The sequence below is a fragment of the Camelina sativa genome, chromosome 13 (assembly GCF_000633955.1).
Source record: "Camelina sativa cultivar DH55 chromosome 13, Cs, whole genome shotgun sequence".
Taxonomy (NCBI): Eukaryota; Viridiplantae; Streptophyta; class Magnoliopsida; order Brassicales; family Brassicaceae; genus Camelina; species Camelina sativa.
In genome coordinates, this window is record NC_025697.1 from 9,308,570 (window position 1) to 9,326,572 (window position 18,003).

Consider the following 18,003-nt stretch of genomic DNA (forward strand, 5'->3'; position numbering starts at 1 on the left):
AATGTAATAGGGGAGATAATAATAGTATAAGATTCTTTTCTTTGATTAGTTTAACACGAATCATTCAAATAATTTTGAATAATTGAAGTTGGAGATACTGTAAAGATCCGGATCTAAAAATATAGGGGTCATTTTGTGAAAGTTTAAAAGAAAAGATTCTTACAATTATGCCGTGTGTGGAACGAGTGAGGGGACAAATTTTGCTAATTTCTTAAAGTTAATTATAGAGTTGTGTGAAAATTTGCAATTTCGTTAAAAAAGTTAAAAGACTATATGATATTGATATGAATGAGGGTAAATGACGAGAGCCTAAGTTTATTTTTGTGCCGTTCGTGTCACAACTTTTTTTTTTTGCTTATTTCTTTTACCAAAGCACACCCCACAAAGAGAAACATTATTTTATATCTTTGTTATCTTGGTTTTTAATGGGAGATGACCATTTGATGACCATAAAGATGAGATAATGACTGTAAACATTTCCTAATTTATGCTTAACTTGATTGTGTTATGGCGTCATTTCTGGCTTTTGACCCATACGCAGGGACAATTTTTTATCATCAACCTTACGTGATTATTGACCGGGCATGGTTTTAATTATATTTTATACTCGCGCTTATGTAATACCTTCTTTTTTCTTCTAATGAAATGATATGGATCAATTTCCACAAAAAGTAGATGTAGATCAATCCCATTGGTCTTTTGCTTTTGTTGTCTGTTTTTGAGAGTGGTTTCTCCATTTGATATAGCTCTATCTCACCTTACACTCGTTAAGGAAAATGCATTGCTCTGTCTTGATCTCAACGCAAACAAATGTTCTTCGACAGCCGCAAAAACAGAGTGTGTCAGAGATTGTCATAAAATCTTGAACAGCTTTGGGACGCCACATTTAAAAAAAAACTAGGATGACATACATGCCAACCGACCCGAGGATCTTGTTGTTGAAAGATCTGTAATCTCCCTTGCCTTGTTCATTGATTTACACGGCTTTATAAAAGCTAAATTAGTTACAGAGATATTCCTATCATCTAGGATATATGAAACAGAATATATACAACAATAGGTAAGTAGTTGTAACCGAATATCCCTATATTCTATCACCCTCCCGCAGTTGAAGCTTCCGGTTCTTGGATGGTTAGACTGGTTCGAAACTCTTGGAATAGACATGTTGATAAACCTTTTGTGAAGATATCGGCATATTGGAGAGAACATGGGACATGTACGACCTTGACTTCGCCAATCGCTATCTTTTCACGAACGAAATGAATATCTAGTTCGATATGTTTGGTGCGTTGATGCTGCACCGGATTCGTCGCTAAGTAGACAGAGCCAATGTTATCACAGTAGACTATAGATGCTTTATGCAGAGGGAGATGAAGCTCACGCATGAGATTGCGCAACCATGTTAGTTCAGCCACCACATTTGCCATGCCTTTATATTCAGCCTCTGAGCTTGAACGTGAGACCGTTTGTTGTCTTTTTGCTGACCATGAGACAAGGTTTGAACCTAGAAAAACACAATAACCGGATGTTGATCGATGTGTGTTCGGACAACCTGTCCAGTCCGCATCGGTGTATGCAGTGAGAGAAGTAATATTTCCCCGAACTAGTTGTAGAACATGTTTCACTGAACCTTGCAGATACCGAATAATTCGTTTGAGAGCATTCATATGAGGAACCCATGGATCATGCATATATAGACAAATTTGATGAACAACATAAGCTATATCTGGTATGGTGAATGTGAGGTATTGTAGAGCTCCTGCGAGACTTCTATAAGTTGTTGGATCAGTGATTGGATCACCCTCTGTTGTTGCCGAGAGTTTGGATTGCAGATCCACCAGTGTAGCACAAGATTTACATTCAGCCATGCCTGCTCTTTTAATGATGTCCTTTGCATAAGCATGTTGACTTAGAAACATACCTTTCGTGTTGTAATCGACCTTGATTCCCAGAAAATGTCGAAGCTTGCCCAAATCTGACATTGGAAACTCATATTTCAAGCGATCAATAATTTTCTGCATAAGTGGAACAGTGGATGCAGTGAGCATTATGTCATCGACATATACGAGTATGTAAGCCATTTCTGGACCTCGTTTATAAACGAATAACGAGTTGTCTGCTTTGCTCATGACAAAATCCAGTTTGACCAGAAGCGTAGTTAATCGAGAATTCTCTTGGAGCTTGTTTTAAGCCATATATTGCTTTTTGAAGTTTGCAGACATGATTTGGAAACTCTTTGCTTACAAAACCTGGGGGCTGATGCATATAGACTGTTTCCTTTAAGTCACCTTGCAGGAAAGCATTTTTGACATCTAGCTGATGCATTGGCCAGTTTAAGGCAACACCCACATCAAGAACTGCTCTTATCGTTGCTGGTTTGACCATTGGACTAAATGTTTCTGTGTAGTCGACACCATGCTCTTGAGACTTGCCATTTGCAACCAACCTTGCTTTATGTCTTGTCAAAATCCCATCTGCATCGTATTTATGCCTGAAAGCCACATTGATTTCACATTATTGACCTTTGGAGGTCTAGGTACCAAATTCCAACTCTTAGTATCTATCATAGCACCATATTCATCAGTCATAGCTGGATTCCAATTTGGATCCAGTAGTGCTTGGTTATGACCTTTTGGAAGGGGTGATTTAGATGTGGTTAGAAGAGAAAGCACTTGTTTTTGTTTAGTGATGCCAGATTTTGACCGAGTGGTCATGGAGTGACTTGGAACAGGTGGAAGAGTGGACGTAGGGATGGTGTTTGGTAATGTTGGTGCAGTTGGTAAAGAGTTTGGTTTTTCGAGAATTTGTTTGAAGAGTGGTGGTGTTTCTGCATCAGCATCCAGAAATGTATATGTTGGAGTTTTAGGTAGGGAGCGATCAGTTACTGGGAATGTATCTTCGACAAAGTGAACATGTCGTGAGATAATAATTTTTTTGGTTTTTCAAATTCAAGCAGCGATACCCTTTGTGTTGGGTTGGATATCCAAGAAACAAACATGGTGTTATTCTTGGTGAGAGTTTAGGAAGATTTGAATGATTGAGATTTGGGAAGCATAAACAGCCAAAAACTCTAAGATGATTGTAGGAAGGAGGTTTGTTGAACAGCAGAGCAAAAGGGATTTTATTTTGTATCGATTTTGATGGAAGGATGTTCAAAACATGAACAACCACATTTAAGGCCTCAACCCAATAGCTAGGTGCTAGGCGAGCCTGAAAAAGAAGAGCTCTAATGGCATTGTTTATTGTTCTGATCATCCTTTCCGATTTTCCATTTTGCTGGGAGGTGTGAGGACAGGAGAAACGAACCTTGATTCCATTGGAATCAAAGAATTTATGGAATTGATGGTTGTTATACTCTCCACCATTGTCACATTGAAAAGCTTGAATGTGAGCATTGAATTGAGTTTTAATCAGTGAGGTGAAGTGAATGAATTTAGAGAAAACATCACTTTTTCGGCGAAGAGGATAGACCCACAGATAAGGTGTGAAATGATCAAGAAACAACACATAATATTTGATTCCACTAATGCTTGGAACAGGAGATGTCCAAACATCAGAGTGTATTATTTCAAAAGCTTTGGAAACAAAAGTATTTGAAGATTCGAATGGTAACTTTATTTGTTTGCCCAAATAGCAAGGTTCACAAGTTTGAGAAGGCTTGTGCTTATTACAAATACCCAAAGAGTTTGAAAAAACAGAATCAAGAAAAGCATTATTAGTGTGAGCCAATCGTTTATGCCAAAGAGAAGGAGTGGAAGCTAGGAGAGCAGTTGATTGAGGTGGTGTTTTATTGAATGAGGCTGGAAGAGTGTAGAGGTCACCAAGGCTATCACAACGGAGAAGAGTTCTCCGTGTTGGAAGATCCTTCACAGAGAAACCAAATGGATCAAAATCAACAATACACCAATTATCTGTTGTAAATTTTCGAACAGATATCAAATTCTTAACTATTTGGGGTGTAACAAGGACATTGTTTAGGGAAAGAGGTCGGGACAGGCTTTTGATGTGAGAAGATCTTACACAAGTTACTGGAATTTTGGAACCATTACCCACTATGACCGATTGATTGATGCTATGGTTAGACATAGAGTGGAGATTACCTGTTGTGGAGGAGAGATGTGCCGTTGCCCCCGAATCCATAATCCACGGATAGGCTGTTGGATCAGCAAGCATTTCAGTTATCGGAGCAGCAGGCTGAAGCTCCATCAGATGTGCCTGCTGGTGCGACTGTGGGGGATGCGGTGTTGGGAACGACGGTCGGTACGGTTGCTGAGGCCATTGACCATAGTAGTTGGGCCAAGATGGGAATGGGCCTTGCCTGAATGGAGGTGTGGCCCAGTTGGGAAAATTGGGTCTAGACTGAAAGTTATTTCGACCACCTCCTCTTGAACCTCTGTTTTTGCGATTTCCTCTGTTGTTGCTGTTGAACTGTGAACGATTACTAGGGTGGTTGAATGAGCGAGTGTCTGGTTCTGTTGTTGTTGTCGCCGTGAGAGCCGTTGTGGAGGATGAGTGATCTGAATGTTTCGCAGTTAGTCTTTGTGCTCTTTTGAGGCGTGATTCTTCAAGGTACAGCATCGATTTTACAGTCTCAAATGATGGAAAGGGTTCTTTGTGTTTGATTACATTGATAATGTAATCAAACTTCTCATCGAGACCATTGAGCAAGTACGTCACCATGGTTCGTTCAGTCACCGGGGCATCAACATTGGAGAGTAAGTCTGAAAGAGATTTTATTTTCTGACAATACTCTTTAATGGATCGATCCCCAATTACCTGATTACGAAGCTCATTGTCTAGCTGGATCGCCCTCGCCTCTTTGTTGTTGCGAAACTGATTTTCTACACGTAACCAGACATCACGCGAAGTACCTCCGGTTTTAAAAGATGAACGGAACAGATCTGGAGCCAAAGTACCGTAGATTCAGAGTTTTACGAGACTCCAGATCTATTGATTTTATTGATTTTACATGTAATATTTCTTCTATTGATTTTACATGTACTATAGTTTATGCATATCCATTAAATAATTGGATAAATTGGTGCACCTTTTTTTGGTTGTTGTAACTTTTAACTGTTTTGGTAAAAGAAATGAAACCATGAAAATTTCTGCGATTCAAATCAAATCATCTAGTATAAAACTACAAAATCGAAAACCAAACATACTTTTCTGGTAAGACAATTGATAAAGGCGACGCTACAATTAAAGCTTGCGATTGTAAGGTCCCATGTTATTGATCTGCTTTCCTTTTATAGTGTGGTTTGGTCGGTTGACCAAACCTTTACAACGCAAAACCACCTCAACGTTGTAGGTGATGTCTCCATATTTTTAAAGATATTTTTTTATACAAGTCGATCATTCCTACACAACAATTTGAACAATACATTGTATCATTCCAGATTTTGTGGTAGTTATATAACTTGAGACTTTGTTTACGTAGCCCTTCAATTTTTACTGATCCATTCTCCTGCTAAAATATATTAGAATTTAAATGACCCTACCAAAACAAGTTAACCTTGGAGATTTCTTAAAAGTCTAAATCCAAAATCAAAACAGGGTTATATAAAGAAACAAAACAAAAAGATGAGTTTACAGAGCCAAACACTAAAAGTTTTAAGAAATGAAAACACAAAGCTATGACATTGAACAGCATCACCGGATGATATGATATCATGAAATCTCGGTCCCACCATCTTCATGTGTTGGGTTGGTTTCACATCCTGTCTTCTCTCCTCCTAGGAGCACATGTAATGATCTCATCCACTCGCAGTATCATCTCTGATGCTTCTGTTGCAGAAAGCAGAACCGCTTGCTTCACTTTGAATGCTTCATAGATTCCTCTCTCTTCCATATCTCCTACCTGTAAAGAATCAATCATCATCATCATCACAATTCAGCTCTAGTCTAACCTACCACAATCTATGCCCGATCCTAATGCTTATAGAGTTTACTTACAGATCCAGAGATGACATCGATTCCGGCATTGCATCCATCATTGTGGTGCTCTGCACGAAGCTGAGCTACCAATTCGGCGCTGTCTAAACCAGCGTTGTCAGCGATTGTTGTTGGAATAGCCACTAGAGCCCGTGAGAAAGCTTCAATGGCATGCGATTTTTTGCCAGCAGTTTTCCTTGCAAGCTCATCCACTTCCTTTGCCATAACCATCTCTGGCCATCCACCTCCAAGCAACACTCTAGTGTCATTTACTGTTTGGGAGAGTACACATAGTGCATCATGGAGTGATCTTTCAGCCTCGTCTAGAACATGGTGACTGCAAAAACAGAAAAAAGAAAAACCACATAAAAATTGTTGAACTAGAGACGAAGTTTTTCAAGTAATGGGAGTAGAAAATGTATACCTAGCTCCCCTTAGGACAATTGAACAAGCTTGGCCCATTTCACAACCAGAGAAATGGATCAACTTGTCTTCACCAATCATAATTTCTTCGATGAGTTTGCAGTGCCCAAGCTTAACAGACTCGGGGTTGTCAAAAGTTGATGCGATTTCGCCACCAGTAACCAAACCAAGGCTCTCTATCCCCTCAAAGTCAGCATGCTCAATAGCAAGTATACCAGCATCTGCGAAGAGTTCCTCAGGGAAATTGTAGATCAACTGCCTGTTAACAAAGCAGTTGATACCATGGGCAATGATCTTCTTCACCTTGTCTTTCATCTTTTCCTTCTCAGCCCCTTCAATCTCAGCAACCTTGGTCATGGAATCCACACGGACACGTGCACCGTAAATTTTCACTTTATCAGTGTCCATAGCAGTATTTGCTACCAAGATCTTTGCATTCTCTATACGCTTTGGCTGCCCAATTCCTATCTTCTTGTCAAGAATAAACCTATACGCATAAATTAAAGTTGAGATATCAGAGACAAAAATACTGGATGCACAAAGGCAGGGACGCAACACTACATGATGCCGTTCAACATTCTAATATAAGACTATACATATAAAATTAAGCTGCACAAGCTATGAAGAAGAGAATGAAACACGAGATATCCTGAACAGATGAATAGTAAACAGAGATCAATAGCATACAGAAACAGATTTCAAACAGGAGTCAAAGGCAAAAGTGTTGTCTTACCCTTCATCCAAAAAGGAATCTTTCAGGGACCCTCCAGGTTTTTTGATGATCTGGATAGCTTCCAAGTTTGTGCTTCCCTATTTGAACAACAACACCAAAATGTCAGAAGAAATCATTTAGCACCTCAAAACGAAAACATGCATCTACAGGAAAGAAACTAGTGGTGAAATGAGACTAGCTTTACTACATGACATTCGTCAAAGAAAGCTCTTCTTTCATTGCACATAAATTCCAGAGAAATAGAAGGAAGGAACGAAATGCTGACAGATTTTAAAAGGAGGCAGAGATGATACCTTTAGCCTGAAAACAGCATCCACGGCCATTTCTGCAAAATGTTCCTTGTCCTGTGAAAGAATTTTGGAACATAACGTAGTCATCGCAATCTTCAGCAAGTCTGACCTAAACTTCTCTGCATTATCACAAAGCACAATAATGTAAGTAATAGTAAGATTTTAAAAAGGTTAACAGTAAAAGAAGGAACTGCTTGAATCCAACACCGAAGCCATCACACAAACAAGAGAATGCGATACTTATACCAACAATAACAACGTCTAACCATCTATATAGTGATTACCTGCATTTTCCTTATTATCAATGACTCTTTTGAGTAAAGCATTGCGAGCACATTCGGAAGCCATTCTGTAACCTAAGAATCCAGAAAATGAAAAAGATTAGACATCATCGTCCTAATGAAACAAGGAGCTGATAAAACATTGTCATCTTTACACTTAAAAGAGCCAGATGCTTACCTGCTATGATTGTCATAGGGTGAATTTTAGAAGCAACAAGCTTTTCAGCTTCCCTCAGAAGCTCGCCGGCCAAGACAACAACAGAAGTAGTCCCATCACCAACCTCATCATCTTGTACTTTAGAGATGTCTGAAACATCAAAACCAGATACAAGAAGTGTGAGAAAAAACCCACCAAAAAGAAAATAAAGACCAAGCCCAAAACTTCCAGTAACAATGTTGCAGGAGAAAAGCATACATACCAACAAGAACTTTAGCTGCAGGGTTGTCTATGTGAAGTGACTTGAGAATAGTAGCACCATCGTTAGTAACAGTAACCGCATGACCTCTACCAGTAGATTGTAAGATTTTATCCTAAAGAACAACAATAAGATCCAAACCACAATCAGTCGAAACGAATTTGAAAGTTTAAAATTAGAACCTTTTCATATATCTAGAGATCGGAAGTTACCATGCCCTTTGGCCCTAAAGTAGACTTAACCAGATCACTGATAGCCATTGCACCAACAAATGATGCCTAAGAGAGAGCAACAAAAGAAGTAAATCAGATTAAATAAACAGTGAGAAGTGAATCTGAAAAACCCTAATTCCTCAATGACAGTAATAAACAAAAAAAACTCACCATCCTAGCACGTTCTCCCTTCTCTTCACTAGCATCATCTTTGAAGATCTTATCGATCTACACACGAAATAGCGAAGTTAATGGCTGCGTAAAGAGCCAAGGGAATGCAAAAAAAACAGTAATGAAAGCGACGACAGCGTATCATTACCGGCATCGGGAAGAGCGGAGGAAGAAGAAGGAGGCTGCTTCAGTATCGGAGATCTCCTCTGAAGTCGACGAATCTGGGATCAGGACTGTATAAAAGCGAGGGTCGTTCACGAAGAACGAACAAGCCTAAAGGATCTCGAGTAGAAGAACAAGCCTTTTTAAAAGAGAAGCTCGAGTAGAAGAAATGAGGGAGAGAGTGCCAAAACCCAGATCTTTCGGAACCCTAAATGAAAAAGCCCAATGACCAAACTACCCTCACTTCTTCTAGATTTCTCTACTACCCTTGGTTAAAAAATAAAGCTCAGATTAAAAAAATTATTGTTACAGCAGTTGCGTTTTGTACGCGATTATTTGCTTTTGTGATTAATCATTTTTTTTTTTTTTTTTCACAAATATTTCCCTAAATACATTACACAAACTTGAATTTTGGCGATGATTTAGCGTAACATACAAACCACTGGATTATTAATATGCTCTGATAAATCATAAATTAATTGTTCTCTGCAATTGGGTTCTTTGTGTGCTAAAGAAAAGAAAAACTAAAGATGCCAGGGTCTTGTTTTGGGGACTATATCTAGTCCACATCTTAAAAGGCTTAGCAGGTAAGCCCAACATTTCTTTTTGAGCCCAATAGAACTCAAGTCTCAGTTCTCAAGATAATATCATTTTTTAAAAATTCATGTCTCAACCACTAGACACGTTCTGAGTTGTCGTCGTTAACAAGGGAATGTCCCACATTAAAGGCAAAACCCAAAGAAACGACACCGGATCTTATTCGCGCACGTTTCTAAATTAGTGTCTTGTCTGTATTTTATTGTCTTCGTACCGAAGTCAAACAAAAAAAACAATATCCACCGCCACGTGTCCAAATCGCAGGAGCTTCTGGAGGAGGATATATCTCGGACTCGGAGGTTCCCGGTCTGCAACACGAATCCGAAACAACCAGGAGAACAAGAAGATATTTTAAACATTCTTATCGGATTAAAGAGAGAGATTTACGAGTTTTGAGAAGACAAAGCTATGACTATGGCGAAAGATGAGTCACACGCTTCCGTTGAAGGCGGATGTGTTGTTGCCGGCGGCGCGGCTGAGATCGGCGGTAACGGAACCGAGCACGGTGTCTTCGGCGGATCTGTTGAGAAATCGATTCACGAAGTTAGGTATGAGCTGTGTTTAGACTTGCTGTGTGGATTCACATGTTTTTTTTTTCATCTTCTGTTTCTTCCCTTTGAATTTGAGTTTAGTTTTTGAATTTGTGTGTCATTTCTGATAGTGAACATTTCGATCTGTCAATACTTATAAAAGGAAAGGAATTTGAGGATTTTATTTGCTATTTAGAGAAAGTAATATTTTACCTAGAGGAATCATTTTGTTCTTGGCTAGAACAATTGATCATCTTGTGCTTCAAAAGTCCTTAATGCATACATAAGTTTATTCATGTGAATTTGGTTAATGGAACTTCATCTTGTACATTTGAAACTGGAGAGTTTTGGTTTATATGAATCATATTGACTGAAATGAGAAACCAAGAAGTTGCTATATTTAGTCACTATATCAGTTACAGCTTTTGGTTTATTATTGTGTGTTGCAGCATATTCATATATCAAAGACATCCTTCCGTGTTTCTTGTTAAACGGGTCTGACTTAAAAAATTGCTTGAATTTGTGTGTTTTAACAAGAAATTTTATGTTACCTTCTGCGAGTCATTTGACATGGAACTCAGAAGAACCTGATTCTTCTGATTATTGGTTGTTAGAACCACTAAATCACTTTAAACACTAAATGACAGTTATTATAACCAATCTCTTGCCTTTGTATATGCTGTTTAGTGCCTTTATCAACAGTCACAATATGTGGAGAGTTTCATTCCTAGCTATTAGATTGTTGTCAAATGTTGCATTAATACATGGATCTTCTGCTATTGAAGGTCCACGGAGAACATATCATCTGAGGCAGATGCTTCAACGGTCCTTCCAAGTCAGCTTACTATTTTCTTTGGTGGGAGTGTTACTGTGTTCGATGGACTCCCAGCAGAAAAGGTTGGTCAATCGGAGCAAATTCTACACTTTTGTTGTCCGAAAAGCTAGCTTAAGAGAGTTCCTGTTCTCATTGTGATCTCACGCTTGTAGGTTCAAGAAATCCTTCGTATTGCTGCTAAAGCCATGGAGACAAATAATTCTACGAGCATCAGTCATGTCCCATCGCCAGCACTTAACAGAGCTCCTTCTTTCTCAAGCACATCTAATGTAGCTTCACCAGCTGCACAATCATTTCCCATTCAGCCAATTTCGTTTTGCAGATCCGCGGCTGGTCAGTATTCGATTCAACTGGTTATAATAATCTTCAAAATTTGAAAATGGATACTCTCATTAGATTCTTACAATTATGTTTTGCCAATTCAGATCTACCTATTGCAAGGAGGCATTCGCTTCAACGATTCCTCGAGAAAAGACGGGACAGGTATGCATCCTTTATAACTACACTCCATCCCTCTGGAAATTTAAATTCTATCTATTTTATTGAGTTTTTGATTGATTTACTAATCCGGAGCTTGTTGATATGCCTGAGAGAGACTTGTAAAAGATAGGTTGATCATATAATGTTCCTTGAGATTGCATCTAACAGCAACATTTACATTCTTTTTCTCTGCAGATTGGTCAACAAAAACCCTTACCCTACCTCCGACATAAAAAAGACAAATGTGCCAATAGGCAATGCCTCTATCAAGGAGGAGTTTCCGACTGATTAGCAGAAGATGAAACCTCAGGGTTACAATAAGCTTTTAAAGCAAACTAAGTAAAACTTTATGTCAATATGGTTGATATGGTAATCTATCATGTATGCTGCTGTGTGTTGTTTGATAGTCGTGTTCTGTATAGGTTTGTTAGACAAACCAAAGATTTGTTTGCATGTCTCTGGAGTGGTCAGACATGTTTGTCTTTTTACGAGTTGCTTTAAGGGCAGACGATCATCTCTACTGAAAAAACTACTATTGTGGATTTAGTAATACTCTTGTTGTTATGTACTTGGTGTCTTTTCAAGACAATTTGTGTTATAAAGTAATGAAATCTTTGTTGTTATTCTATAAGCTTTCATTCAAAACAAATCGAGGGAGATGTTAAAGTACAAACAGTGGCAGTGTGCCATAAATTTTACAATCTAAACGTACATATATTCACCTCCGCGGACAGCATTCTCTGCGCCTTTCCTCTCTTCCTCAGCCTCTTTCTCCCTCTCTTTCCAGTTTTCGTATTTCTGATCGTCTGTTGGTAATTCATGACGACATATAGGGCAAGAGTTATGCTCGTCCTGCCACAAACAATTAAGATCATAAGCTTTATGTTCTTGCTTACCCTTAAGCTTTAAAAGAATGAAATTAACTTTACCAGCCAAGGCTTTAGGCAAGGAGGGTGGAATGTGTGCTTGCATGGCAGCTCCTGCATTTTGTCGCCGATTACAAGATTCTCCTTGCAGATGCAGCATTCTGCCTCTGGTCCTAACTCTTTAAGCAGTTCCTCGCTAAAAGCGATCACTGGAAGTTTCTCTACAACTTCTTTACTAGCCGGTGGAACTCTTGGTGGTCCACCATCTTCTAGCATCTGTATAAAACACATCATATATATCATTTTTCAATCATAAGGCTAAGCAAAAAAACCACTCTACCAATATCATATTAGATTGGGGTTAAAGACTCTTGATACGGAAGAAGGAGACAAATATCAAAGCCATATTTGAACACAGATTGCTTTAAACTCATCTATATGTGAAGTATCACGCTTTATCAGGCAATGTGAGAACATACAACAACGAAATCATTTAAAACTAGTAAGGAAGAAAAGAGAAAGGGCATTGCCAAAAAAGATAAAACAACTACCTCCGGGATGATACTGTCCAGGCCGTTGATGAGTTCTTGCATCAAGTTGGCCGTATCCCCAAGAGTGTTTTCAGTAGGAGCATTATTAGAGGATTCACCAGCAACAATAGAGGCGAAAGCAGACATGAGATTCTGCTGCACTAGCCACTGAGGCTGTGGCGGCTCACGATCAACCGTTAGATGTCCCTCAAAAAGATAACCTGGAACAAATTCACAAAGAGTAATAAACTCACCCCAGATTCTCTCTTCAGGTTAAACCATATGATAAAGCCAAGCTAAATGCTACACAAACCTTGTGAGGTCTCAGTGGGCTGGATATCAACTTCGGTTAACTGGTCTTTGGCTTGAGCAATGCAAGATTTCAAGTGTTTCTTCTCAGAAGCATCAGATACAAGTCGCTCAGCTTCCTCGAAAAGGCTCAGCCCCGCAACCCAAAACCCAGTAGCTGTATATCTTGTCTTGAGAACCGTTGCAACTCGAGATACAACTATGTAAAACTACAATAGCCATAAAACAAACGAAAAATTCGATTATAACATAGAAATTGAACAAATTGAAACTCAAATTGGATCAAATTGAAGATCCTTGACGTACGCATCAATCAAAAATGGCCAGTATTCTAAAATTTCGAGAGCTAATTTTGAAATCTATGGTTACCTAAAATTGAAACAAAATAAAACCAAACCTGTTTGCGGAGAGAAGGAGAGGAAGAAGAGTAGTGATCACGGAGGAGATTATGAATAGAACGAACGGAAGATTCGAATCTCAGCTTTTTGTTAAGCTGTTTCTGCAGATCATCAAGTTGAAGCTTCAAACTTTCCTCGGAAGGAGACGGTGATGAAGATGCTGCTGCATCCATTATATTCTAATTACTAAAGAATTTAGGGATTTTCGATTGGAATTTGGGGGTTTTTGTAAGAAGAAGATTCAAACGAATTCCATCAAATGAGCAAACGATTGATCTTTCATCGTCTTCTTGGATTTGTAGGAGCAGAGAGATTTCTTGATCAGGAGGAAAGGGATGAAGTCGGTCGGTTTTGCTTCATCTTGTTTGGTTTGGTTTGGTTCGAGAAAATAGATTACATACGTCAAATTACCGGTTTACCTAATAGAAAACCGAACCATTTTAATGTTTATATTTTTGAGATTTTTTTTTAAAAAATATCTGAATTGAATACACATCTTTAGAAATTTTACAACAAGTTCATATATTGGGGATCTTATGTACTGTTTGATTTTTTAATGAATTAATTGTGTACTGTTTTAAATTTTAAGAACCATTGATCTCTTAATTAAAAATTTATCCTCCAATATAAATGATCTCTTATTTTATAATTATGGATCTCTTATTTTAAAAATATAATTTTTTGAAATAATAAAAATTTAAATAGATTAGAAATAGTATAAATGATTAAACATTTAAGATGTTATAAAAATGGGAAAATATTACATTTAATTAATTTTAAGCATACAAAACATAAAATAAACATAATACATTTTATAATAGAAGTGCAATTCATAAATAGAGAAAATGATTAATTGTAATACTGATTTACCCCAACTCCTTCACTAAATTTTACCTTACCCTGCTTCAAGGCACATATGTCCTGTTTTTCCATCACTTGTTCTTCTTACTATGCCTCTGCACTCGCAACTCTAATTCATTTCACCTGCATTTTCTAATCATCTAAAACTTATTAGATAAATCTTGTATACCAGTCGAAACAGATCACATATATATATAGTGAAGAAGATGAGTCAAAAACTGAACACCTCACCTCATAGAACTGTAACTTATCATCATTTTGTGGCCAATCTGGCATATCACCTTTATAGAAGTTATCTATAGCATCCAAGTCCCCAAAGACAGTGGCATCTCCAATGCCTAAAACATACATTTTAAAAAGATTTAGCCATAACTAAAAATAAACAGTATTGCCGACATGATTTTTTTCACACACACAATTTTACCTGGCACTTGAGGCTTGATCCTGCATATTTTTGTGACGAGTATCAAACGCGCTTTGTTCTCTCATACCCTGCATCCGTGACTAAAGTTTGGAAAGTGTGAATTGAGTTGTTGATAAGATCCATCACCCCGGATGTTGAATAAGAATTGTAAAGTGAACCGATTTCTGAGTTAACTTTGACTAGACTCTTGAATTCTAACTTCTTTCCCTACAAGGTTAGAAGCAATGAGGTAAGCATCTATCTATCAATCGATCACAAGGAGAGGGTAAAGCAAAAGTGCTTCTCCATCTAAGAGAGTAACCTTTTCAAGATTGTAACAACGGAGTCCAACCTTTGCAAAGAGTTTGTCAGAGGGACTACATCCACCCGGCATTATGCCATTATACGTATGGTTGCAGAAATCAACATCAAATCCCTAAAATTACAAATTCAACACATATTAAATTTGGAATACGAAAGCACAAAACTTGCAAAACACAATTTCAAGAAATCACACCCAAAAAGATTCTCACTAAAACTTAAAAGACATGACTAACAATGATACATAGTAGGAAAGAGCAATAACATACCCTGTTCTTAGATAAACTTTGGTCAGTGAAGGATCCAACTCAATTGCTCTGTTTACATCTGCCACGGCCTCTGCTCATTGAGAAACAAATCAGACCCAAATCTAATCAAACCACTGAAGTCATATAACACCAAGTTCCAAAAGAAAGACATGCTCTACTACCAAATCCAACAGCCTCTCACAAAACTGAAGAAGCTAAAAGTGAAATCAAATGAAAGAGAGAAAAATTCTTGCAAAGAACCCTAATTTGGGATCAAAAATCAAAAATCAGAGAACCCTAATTTGGGATAAAAAATCAAACAACCCTAATTCGTTTACCTAAGCGCAACCTCCTCTGATTCCATATCTCCTCCGCCGATTCAATCTCCTCCGACCCCAACCTCCTCTGATTCCATATCCTTCAATTCCATCTTCTTACTTTGTCGATTCGGGAGTTATAACGCGAGAGAGAGAGGAGAAAAGAAATAAAATTTGATCGATCCAATTTTGTTTTTCCCTTTTCTATTATTTTGTTTGCCTATAGAAGGACGACACATATCACCTCTTAAATCAAAATTGGATATACTATATAAGAGGCTCCCTTACCATTTTTCTTTTGTTTTGATTTATTTTTTTTCACCAAAACATTAAAATCCCCTCTATGAACCTCCCGATGGAGAAGGTCTTAAATATTTTACCTTGACAACGGTTCTTACAAGAAACGCATATTAATGGTCGAGAAATATGACGTTTGGGAAGAGCCTGAACATCATTCTCCGATCCCCTTGCTAAGTAACTATAGGGCTTCATGTATTGGTCTGCACCAATTACGCATTCAATATGAAAAGCTGTGTAGCATTCGTTGCACCCGTAACACAAGTTACACAACGCTTCTGCTCCCGTATCTTGTAAATTACGTTCGCACACCTCACACAAATTTTTCTCGCTTACTTCTTCACCCCATAACAACGTGAGAGAATGTGTGTCGTAATGCTGATATTTTGCTTTGTATGGTAAGGTAACACACCTGAAACATACAATTAAATTGCATTTCATGCAATTTAATTCTTTAAGACATCTTCTTTTGCATACGTCACACATAGGTTCTACTCCTTGGTTTAAAGATATGAATAAGGGATGTTCATGACCTTTGTAATCAAACGGCTCAGAAATTGAAGCACACCTTACATCTAGATTAAAGCAGTCTTCATCTTTGCAATTGCACCCATAGCCAAAGCCATTATGTATACGACCACAAGCATCACAACTCGAGAATTCTCTATTGTGAAACTGCTTCATTTTGAGTGGATGAAGATGCAAGGCATGTTGAATTCTACGGGGAGCCTTAGCACATGTTTCATGGAGGATGAACTCACACTCCATACATGAATACAAGTTACCTTCATAGATAGGAAGGACACACGCTTGACAAAATTTATTCTCGTCATATAGCATATTGACCTCGAGCCGGAGATGATGGTCATGAAGAAAATAAAGTATCACTCCTTCAGATATCATTTCGAACTGCCCAACATCTTGTGTTATATCATCTTCTTCTGGTACACCTTCGAGTTCTTTTCCATCCCACACATTCTTCCATGTAGCACATATTGGATGAACAACATAATCGCTACACGTGTCACAAGTATACGCACCATAATCACCGTTAATACTTTGACGACAAACTCCACAAAACCGTTCTGATCTTGATGGAAAAGAAAGAGTGAAGGAGATACGGTGGTGGTGACATGATATCTTGATGATGTGTGGGAGATTCATACAATCAGCATGAGATACAAAGTTGCATCTGACACAAATGTAGGTGGGACAAACTTGTCTCAGCCAACCACAAAGGTTACAAGTTAAGCAAGTTTGTCTGGGGAAAAACATGAGAGAATGAACATGGTTTTTTGGTGGGTCTACAACAAAGGGTATTGGTTTCATCGCACATGTTGGATGCATAAAAATCTGACATATCGTACAATGATACATTAACCCATTTGCTAATATTTTACAACATAAACACTCAATATTGTCGGAAGCCCCATAATAACGAACGAAAAGTTGGAGAGGATGCTCAGAGTGGTAGGGATGATTAATTTTTAGTGGAGACTGGATACATTCCCTATGGAATTTTTTATCACAGTAGTTACAGAAGTAATAGTCTGTACCAAAATTTGAGCCTTTGCATATGTCGCACCCACCATCAACATCAAATTCCTTATTGTTGCACCAAAACAGAGGGAGTACATGATGATCAGAAGAATCTGTTGTTGTAGGAATTACGTACTCGTGGGAAGAACCGAGCAGATATGTTGGTGCAGGATTTAGCACCCCCAACATACCGAACTAAACCAGAAAAACAATTTGGTTATTTAACTGGGAATCCGGTTAAGAACTCAATTAGGTCATTTAAGCCCAGTTCAGACAGAGGAAGCCCAGCCTCGAAGGAGAAGAACCGACTTCCACTTCGCCCGGCGGCCGACGCAAGAGATAAAGCAACTTTCCTTATTTCAGTTCGTCTCATAAGGAAAGTTAATATATTATGCGATCTATGAATATGTATAAAGAGGGAGAGACTTCTCCATTGTAAGACATCCATTATTGAATACAATTATTCAGTTCTCTTTTTGTTCTTAGCAATCTAAACCTTAATTCTTCGAGATCAATTCCCTTTCTTCTAATTTCAAAGCTTAGATCGGTTTTCTAGAGAGATTACTTTACTGAATTTGTTTTCCCCCATAAACAAATTTATTGTGGAAACCTAGTTTCTACAAGATAAAAGCCATAAACTCCTGCATAAGAAACGTCCTTTCGCTGTCGTTCCTTAGGACATAAGAAAAGAGGTTGAAGAGAAAGCTCAGTGGAGGAGGTTAGGGTATGTATTTGGGGTATGGGACAATACTTAGGGTGATGGTATACCAAAAACAGTCTACCATTCTTTTCCACCTCATGAAATCCACCGTTATAATCCATGACACTCTCTCTTAATTTGTCTTTCTTT

The 18,003-nt window shown here is 38.1% G+C and overlaps 4 protein-coding genes and 1 long non-coding RNA gene across 7 annotated transcripts; 1 reads left to right on the plus strand and 4 right to left on the minus strand.

Annotated features, from left to right (window-relative positions):
• LOC109128295 (uncharacterized mitochondrial protein AtMg00810-like) lies at positions 319 to 5,062 on the minus strand. 2 transcript variants are annotated; one of them, XM_019234377.1, is made up of 2 exons: positions 4,101 to 5,062; positions 319 to 3,864 (listed from the first exon to the last, which is right to left on the minus strand). In XM_019234377.1, exon 2 carries the CDS (start codon positions 2,127 to 2,129, stop codon positions 1,095 to 1,097), a length of 1,035 nt encoding a protein of 344 aa, XP_019089922.1. In that variant the 5' UTR covers positions 2,130 to 3,864; positions 4,101 to 5,062; the 3' UTR covers positions 319 to 1,094. The 2 variants fall into 2 exon arrangements, with proteins under 2 accessions (XP_019089922.1, XP_019089923.1); XM_019234378.1 differs by having other exon boundaries at positions 3,583 to 3,864; positions 4,101 to 5,027.
• LOC104736163 (T-complex protein 1 subunit beta) lies at positions 5,493 to 8,814 on the minus strand. The gene is made up of 11 exons (XM_010456098.2): positions 8,609 to 8,814; positions 8,461 to 8,517; positions 8,290 to 8,355; positions 8,081 to 8,192; positions 7,840 to 7,968; positions 7,665 to 7,736; positions 7,384 to 7,499; positions 7,091 to 7,167; positions 6,359 to 6,844; positions 5,956 to 6,271; positions 5,493 to 5,860 (listed from the first exon to the last, which is right to left on the minus strand). Exons 1-11 carry the CDS (start codon positions 8,612 to 8,614, stop codon positions 5,714 to 5,716), a joined length of 1,584 nt encoding a protein of 527 aa, XP_010454400.1. The 5' UTR covers positions 8,615 to 8,814; the 3' UTR covers positions 5,493 to 5,713.
• Positions 9,362 to 11,687, plus strand: LOC104736165 (protein TIFY 3B). The gene is made up of 5 exons (XM_010456100.1): positions 9,362 to 9,767; positions 10,535 to 10,646; positions 10,737 to 10,917; positions 11,010 to 11,067; positions 11,260 to 11,687. Exons 1-5 carry the CDS (start codon positions 9,628 to 9,630, stop codon positions 11,354 to 11,356), a joined length of 588 nt encoding a protein of 195 aa, XP_010454402.1. The 5' UTR covers positions 9,362 to 9,627; the 3' UTR covers positions 11,357 to 11,687.
• Positions 11,569 to 13,529, minus strand: LOC104736164 (E3 ubiquitin-protein ligase AIP2-like). Its single transcript, XM_010456099.2, has 5 exons — positions 13,167 to 13,529; positions 12,774 to 12,978; positions 12,482 to 12,681; positions 11,994 to 12,206; positions 11,569 to 11,916 (listed from the first exon to the last, which is right to left on the minus strand). The coding sequence occupies exons 1-5, from the start codon at positions 13,338 to 13,340 to the stop codon at positions 11,767 to 11,769; spliced, it is 942 nt and encodes a 313-aa protein (XP_010454401.1). The 5' UTR covers positions 13,341 to 13,529; the 3' UTR covers positions 11,569 to 11,766.
• LOC104790134 lies at positions 14,289 to 17,733 on the minus strand. 2 transcript variants are annotated; one of them, XR_002034818.1, is made up of 5 exons: positions 15,339 to 17,733; positions 15,022 to 15,091; positions 14,784 to 14,867; positions 14,453 to 14,659; positions 14,289 to 14,366 (listed from the first exon to the last, which is right to left on the minus strand). It is a non-coding gene; the product is annotated as an uncharacterized LOC104790134 (long non-coding RNA). The 2 variants fall into 2 exon arrangements; XR_002034817.1 differs by having other exon boundaries at positions 14,754 to 14,867.

What these genes read in the sequence shown, in the direction of transcription:
- LOC104736163 (XM_010456098.2), bottom strand. An exon ending in TGCAGCTAAAGTTCTTGTTG is followed by an intron (nt 7,969 to 8,080) that starts GTATGTATGCTT and finishes TTGATGTTTCAG; the next exon opens with ACATCTCTAAAGTACAAGAT. An exon ending in GATTCCTTTTTGGATGAAGG is followed by an intron (nt 6,845 to 7,090) that starts GTAAGACAACAC and finishes TTATGCGTATAG; the next exon opens with GTTTATTCTTGACAAGAAGA.
- LOC109128295 (XM_019234377.1), bottom strand. Translation starts at nt 2,129, where the DNA reads ATGAGCAAAGCAGACAACTCGTTATTCGTTTATAAACGAGGTCCAGAA.
- LOC104736164 (XM_010456099.2), bottom strand. Translation starts at nt 13,340, where the DNA reads ATGGATGCAGCAGCATCTTCATCACCGTCTCCTTCCGAGGAAAGTTTG. An exon ending in CTCCTTCTCTCCGCAAACAG is followed by an intron (nt 12,979 to 13,166) that starts GTTTGGTTTTAT and finishes TGGCTATTGTAG; the next exon opens with TTTTACATAGTTGTATCTCG. An exon ending in GCCCACTGAGACCTCACAAG is followed by an intron (nt 12,682 to 12,773) that starts GTTTGTGTAGCA and finishes AATTTGTTCCAG; the next exon opens with GTTATCTTTTTGAGGGACAT.
- LOC104736165 (XM_010456100.1), top strand. Translation starts at nt 9,628, where the DNA reads ATGACTATGGCGAAAGATGAGTCACACGCTTCCGTTGAAGGCGGATGT. An exon ending in ATGGACTCCCAGCAGAAAAG is followed by an intron (nt 10,647 to 10,736) that starts GTTGGTCAATCG and finishes TCACGCTTGTAG; the next exon opens with GTTCAAGAAATCCTTCGTAT. An exon ending in GTTTTGCAGATCCGCGGCTG is followed by an intron (nt 10,918 to 11,009) that starts GTCAGTATTCGA and finishes TTGCCAATTCAG; the next exon opens with ATCTACCTATTGCAAGGAGG.